We start from the raw sequence: 6,567 nt of genomic DNA on the forward strand, positions 1-6,567 counted from the left end.
AACCATAGTAATCGTTTGGATTATGGGCGTATAACGCCCTAAAGATATTCGGGCAATGAGGGACGGCGTAGTGAAGGGCTCCAGAAATTTCGACCGCGTGGAGTTCTTTAAGGTGCACTGGCATCGCACACTACACGAGACTCTAGAATGTTTGCCTCCATCGAAATTCGACCGCCGTGGCCGAGATCAAATCTGCGTCTTTCGGGTGCGTAGCTGAGCACCATAACCACTGAGCCACTGCGGCAGGTAAGCAAAAAGCAATAAATATGTTTATAGACATATGGGCTAAAGGCGACGCATTATTTCATGCATCGCAGTAAAGGAATTGATGGTTTGTGCTAGTTGTTATTCCGTTTTGTCATGAACAGCGCGTACTCGGCAGCGAGTGTTTCTTCCGTTTCATCTTCGTCATTATAGTAGAGGGAATATGCGTCGCAGCCAGACATTATTGCTAACCCAGTGTCGGAGCTATGTGAATAGGTATTTGCGATAATGAAACTTCTCGGTCCCCATATCGGAGACCTTGGTGCGCCACCCGAAGGGTCGGCACAGGGGCGCTGAGGCATATCCAGGTGGTAATGACGATGGAACATATCAACTGGAACTGAGATTGCTGGTTAGTCTTCCTAATACGGGAGTGCATTGATACTTGTAGCCACTTTAACTCTTTCAGTCAACTCCTACTGAACGTGCGGGGAACGTCTTAGCGACAGGCGGAGCGCAAGGCCTAAGAGTGAGTAAGAAAAACATTTAATCAACAAAATAAATGCAGGTTAGTTGCGTGGGCACTTTGTTGCAGGAGCCCAATGATTTATGCCGCATCAACTCCCTGGTTGAACACCCGTACCTTGTCCTTCGGGTGTGATAAGGACAGCGCCGCCTCAAAGCGCTCAGTTGCTGGGTAATTGATTCTCGCAATTACTGAATTACTCTGGCATGCCCATAGAAAACCACGTAGTGCTTAGTGTATATTTCTTGGCCTGATATATTTTTCATGCTCAGCGTCAAATTGTGCAAACGCTTGTATTTTATCATTCTCTATGAATGAGGCCTTCATATTGCTGTGAGATAGGCTCGAGCCATTAGCTACTACTCAGGCTCTTAACTCGGCTAGTTGGCTTTCGGATGCCGACATGGTAACTAGCGCGAAAAAGAGGCGGACACACAGCATGCGTCCTGTCCCATCTTCCAATGTCCGTGACATTTTAGCCATATAGTCGCCACGTCCGCATTAACTACTGCTGTTTACTATTGTTTTCGCGCTCAGCTTTTAGTCTTTCGACACGTATGGTTAGCACACTTGAATAAATTACTGTTTCGGTGAAAGGTATTCGCTTTCTATCATTTTTTCATGCACAACAAAAACGGCAGTGACGGGTAAGCTCAGAATATAATTTACAATAATATGATAAAGAGCACAAAGCATTCCTGTATAAAGTACTAATCTTTCGCTATTAAAAATCATGCAATCCGACCGGGGACGCAGCGTCCCTCTCTCTGCAAAACGGCATCAAGTACGCCAGCCCAACCGCGCTGTTTATGAAGTCAAAGGATGAACAAATGAAAGCAATTTCTCCTCGGCATGTGTCAAAGAAAAATCGAGTGTGCTGCACTTGAGAAATGTGAGAGCAGTGGTGCGCGTTAGCATCAACCAGCGCGACGTCTTGGCCTCCGCTTCATTTGAGAGCACAATATTAAAAGCTCAAAATAGTACCGCGCTCGTGGAAGCAAGTTTTTCTGGTATTATTACTGGGTTATTTCAGCAGCAGGAATGATATGCCGCACACAGGAGGCGCACCAAAAACCAAATCGCTCAAGCACTGGCTGGAGCGCCTTCGTCGTCGTCCGCTGCCCAGCAACAGAACAACGTCCTCTTCGCTTCGTGACAGTGCAACGTAACAAGTACTACCCCCCCCCCCCCCCCCCCCGCCTCACGGGAGAAGGCACAGTCCCTGAGCGGCCTAAAGGGGTGGCTGCAAGTGGTATGTTTATGACGTTCGACGTGTACAAGCTGTATACGGAGGGGGCCGCAGAAGGAGAGTTAGGGTGTAGCGACGTGAGGTTGTAAGCCACATTGCTCATTTGCCTCAAGACGCGCTAAGGACCGACTAACAAGGTAGGAGCTCCTCACACAGTCCCACATGGCGTGCAGGGAGCCAGAGGAGTACCAGGGAGCCCGGAGGGTAGTGGACGTCACGATGATAAAGGTCGCAGCGACGTTGTTGAGTGGTCTGATAAGAGTAGAGACGATCTCTAGTCATTTAGCGGGCGGTGTCAGCACGGGCAATGGCGTCACAAGCGTAACCGCTAGTAGAAGGGTCAAAACGCAGTAAGCTGGCAAAGGGTAGCAACGGCTCGCGGCCAAAAAGCAGGTAGAAGGGGGAGTATCCGGTGGTATGATGGCGTGAGGAATTGTAGGCGAACGTCACGAAAAGTGAACTGACATTCCATTCGCGATGGTGGTCGGAGACATACATTGACAGCTTGTCCGTCTGGGTGCGGTTAAGGCGCTCAGAAAGGCCGTTTGTTTGGGGATGGTAGGCCGTCGTGAACTTAGATGGAGCAGGAGCGGAGGAGGTCGTGGACCACTTTACAAACAAAGCAGGGGCCTCGATCTGTAAGCAGATGACGAGGAGCGCCATGATGCAAGACGACGTCATGGAGGAGAAGGTCGGCTACATCGGAGGCACAGCTGGTCGGGATAGCGCGCGTGGTAGCGTACCGGGTAGTGCAGTCGGTCGCAACGGTAATCTACCTGTTCCCGGCAGTTGTTGTGGGAAAAGGCCCTACCAGACAGAGACCAATTAACACGGAAAAATGGGTCATTCCGAATGTTGATGGGGTGAAGCTGGTCACTAGGAGGGAGCGGGGGCATTTTGCGGCGGTAACATTGATCGCAGGCAGCAACGGAACCGCGGACAGAGCGGTGAAGGCAAGGCCGGAAGAACCGCCGGCACACGCTGTCGGACGTGCGTACACGCCGCGGCGCCCTGCAGTAGGAGCGTCATGAAGCTGGGAAAGTACTGTGGAGAGGGCGTGCGTCGGGACGACGGGCAAAAGGTCGACATAATCAGGGTGCATATTGGGACGGTACAGAATATCTTGAGGCAGGACCAACAGGCTCATAGCAGGGTCGGAAAGGGCGCATCGGACGTGGTCGATTATGAGGCGCAGAGATGGATCATGGCGCTGCTCGTCGCCGATGTGTATAAAGACTGAGACGGACAAATCGCAATCGTCGGGGTCACGGTTGTGGGAATCAGGAGGATCGACAGGATGGCGGGACAAACAGTCAGCGTCTTGGTGCAACTGACCAGACTTGTAGACAACAGTAAATGTGTATTCCTGCAAGCGCAAGGCCCAGCGACCCAGTCGGCCTGTGGGGTCTTTAAGAGAGGAGAGCCAACACAAGGCATGGTGGTCCGTAACGACGCAGAAGGGCCGCCCAAACAAATAAGGGCGGAATTTTGCTAACGCCCAAACAAGTGCAAGGCACTCCCGCTCAGTGATGCAATTGTTACGTTCAGAGGGAGATAGCAGGCGGCTGGCGTAAGCAATGACACGATAGTGGTCGTGCTGGCGATGCGCAAGGATGGCCCCAATACCATGGCCACTGGCATCGGAGCGAAGCTCCGTAGGCGCAGAAGGCCTGAAATGGGCAGTCACAGGTGGAGCAGTGAGGGCCGCAAAAAGTGTGGTGAAGGGGCGAGCTTGGTCAAAGCCCCAGGGGAAAGGCACATCTTTTTTTAGGATGGTGGTAAGGGAACGGGTCGTGTCGGCGAAGTTCGGGGTAAACCGGCGGAAATACGAGGAGAGCCCGAGGAAACAGCGCACATCGCTTGAGGAACAGGGGCTGGGGAACTCGCGAACGGCCCTAACTTTGTAAGGGTCAGGCCTGGCACCAGAACCGTCAACCAAGTGGCTAAGGACCTTAATTTGGCGCTGGCCGAAGCTGCACTTCATGGAGTTGAGTTGGATACCGGCGCTGCGCAAGACGCCAAGGATAGTAGAAATACGGTGTACGTGGGTTTCGAAATTTCGGGAGAAAACGACAACGTCATCCACGTAGGACAAGCACGTCGTCCATTTGAATGCACGCAGGAGCGAGTCCATCATACGCTCAAAGGTGGCAGGAGCGTTGCAGAGGCCGAAAGGCATGAATTTGAATTGGTGCAGGCCATCGGGGTGACAAAGGTTGTCTTCCTACGATCCCGTTCGTCTACAGCAATTTTACACTGGCCTGAACGGAGACGAATTGAAGAAAAAAAAGCTAGCACCGTGTAGGCAGCCAAGGGCGTCATCAATTCTCGGAAGAGGATACACGTCTTTGTTATTTCATTAAGGTGGCGATAGTCGACACTGAAGCGCCAACTGCCATCTTTCTTCTTGACCAACACCACAGGGGAAGCCCACGGACTGCTAGAAGGCTCGATAATGTTGTTCGCCAGCATATTGTCCACCTCCGTCTGGATGACATGGCGCTCAGGAAGGCAGACACGATAGGGCTTTATGTGTATGGGGATGGCATCGCCCGTATTTATGCGACGGGTCACGACAACAGTTTGACTGAGAGGACGATTCCCAAAATCGAAGACGTCACTGCAGGAAACTAAAAGGATGGAGAGCGCGCTGGCGTGGTCAGGTGGAAAGTCCGCCGCGATCCTTGCAGAAGCGAGGACCGGACGTGAAGCCGCCGAGAGGTGTCATGGAGACCAGACTGAGGCTGAGCTGTGAGAGCAGAAATTGTGCATTCGGCCAAAGGAAATGGATCAGCGAGTGCGATTGCACAGGTTAAATATTGAGTAGAGAGGCTGAAATTTAGATTCGGAAGATAGATATCGTAATCCGTGAGGGAGAGGACGGTGTGTGGAAGAATGATGTTTCACTGAATGACAACGTCCTTGATTGGGTAAGTGAGGTAGGCACCATCAAGAACGAGGGGAACCGGTGATATTTGAAGATAGACGGTAGCATCGCGCGGTAGGCGAGTAAATTCAGCGCGGCGTGGAATTGGCGCGTTCAGAACAGAGCGGCAGATCCAAACAAAGAAGGCCAGTGGAGAAATCAATTAGCGCCGCGTGTGCTGTTAAAAAGTCGATGCCGGGGATGGCATCGTGGGGGCAGTGTCGAGCACAGGGAACAGGACGGATTTAGTACGACCAGCACTGCAAACACGCGCAGTGCATCTTCCAACGCCGGCAGCAGCACTGCCGTCGGCGACACGAACTGCTGAGGAAACAGCGGGTGTCACAACCTTCTTCAGACGACGGCGGAAGCGGAGCTCAAGACAGAAATTTGAGCGCCAGTGTCAATTAGAGCCTCAACTGGTGCGCCGTCGACGTTGATATCAAGAAGCTTGCGGTGAGGAGCGGGGGTCAGGAGAGGATTTTTCGGGCCGGGTCGTCAATGCAGCAGCGTCACCTCCGGGAGCTGTATTGGTTAATTTTTCGAAAGAGAGCCAGGTAAGGGCGGAGTGTACTGGCGTTGAAGTTGCGGCGAACGGGAGCGACGGATCTGAGGTGAAGGCGAGCTGGCTGTACCAGCAGGCGTGGGGTGTCGATGACGTGTGAGAACTCAGCACGGGAAGAAATCTGGCGCGGTCCGTAGCCGACACAACGATGGTAATCAGAGCGTATGTGTTGTCTTTGTGTTGGGGTATATGGCACATAGGCGGCTAAGGCCATCTTGCGCGCAACGCAATGTATAGAAAATTGTCTTGTGCAGGATGTTGTCAAAAAAAAATGCAAAATTGCAGTGTCAAGGACTTAAAATGTTATTTCATACCACCTAGTGAAGTTAAAGAGAGAAAGTTTTGAAATTGCTAATGGTCAAAGCTTTAAAGACGGTCAGGTAACCTCACCGGCCATCCCAAGCAATGAAATAGACACCTCAGCCTTATTCAACGGAATGAGAAAGTGACTGAGGTGCATCAAAGAAATTTGAGGCATTCACAGTTTATTAAGACAGCCAGCCTCTCGTAAAAAGCTAAAAACTTAAGAAATGTCAACAATTGCAATATAACTCAAGAGTAGCGCTGGGTGAAATGGAACGAATTCATTATAAAATTGACTAAATTACGTTTTAGTTTTTCTAGGTTTGAAGATGCAAGTAAGAAATGGCTTAGTGTGAGCTCGTCTCAGCATCTTTCAGAAACAGATTTGTCTTCTTTTGTAAGTTTGTTGTGTGTCAGGAGTGTGTGTGTCTTATGCGAAGACGACATGAGATTACTTCAGTGAAACGTTCCTGGTGTCTGCATGACTTTCATTCCCTTAAGGTGTGCTTTATGAAGTGTAGTTTGTTTTTCATTTCATTATCCGACTCTTTCTGCCATTTGTTCTTTAATTTGTTATGTATCATCTTCATGCAGTCTTTAAAAGGTACGATCACATTTTTGATGTTACCATATTGAGCTCGTACTGCTGCTGTGTCTGCTCTCTCGTTACCCTCTATGCTGACGTGGCCCGGGACCGAGCAGAACCTCATCATACGTCCTTGTGATGTGACTTTTTATATGTTGTTTATGATGCTGCCTACTAAGGGTTCAACTGCATTTCTTGACTGCAGTGC

The 6,567-nt window shown here is 50.6% G+C and overlaps 1 protein-coding gene across 1 annotated transcript; it reads right to left on the reverse strand.

Annotated features, from left to right (window-relative positions):
* Nucleotides 1-3,605: 3,605 nt before the first annotated feature.
* On the reverse strand, nt 3,606-3,963 carry LOC144112504 (uncharacterized; the record flags this gene model as incomplete). Its single annotated transcript, XM_077645326.1, has 1 exon — nt 3,606-3,963. A coding segment is annotated over exon 1 (358 nt), but the record flags the coding sequence as incomplete, so codon positions are not given.
* Nucleotides 3,964-6,567: the final 2,604 nt, after the last annotated feature.

Source organism: Amblyomma americanum, unplaced genomic scaffold, assembly GCF_052857255.1.
Source record: "Amblyomma americanum isolate KBUSLIRL-KWMA unplaced genomic scaffold, ASM5285725v1 scaffold_323, whole genome shotgun sequence".
Taxonomy (NCBI): domain Eukaryota; kingdom Metazoa; phylum Arthropoda; class Arachnida; order Ixodida; family Ixodidae; genus Amblyomma; species Amblyomma americanum.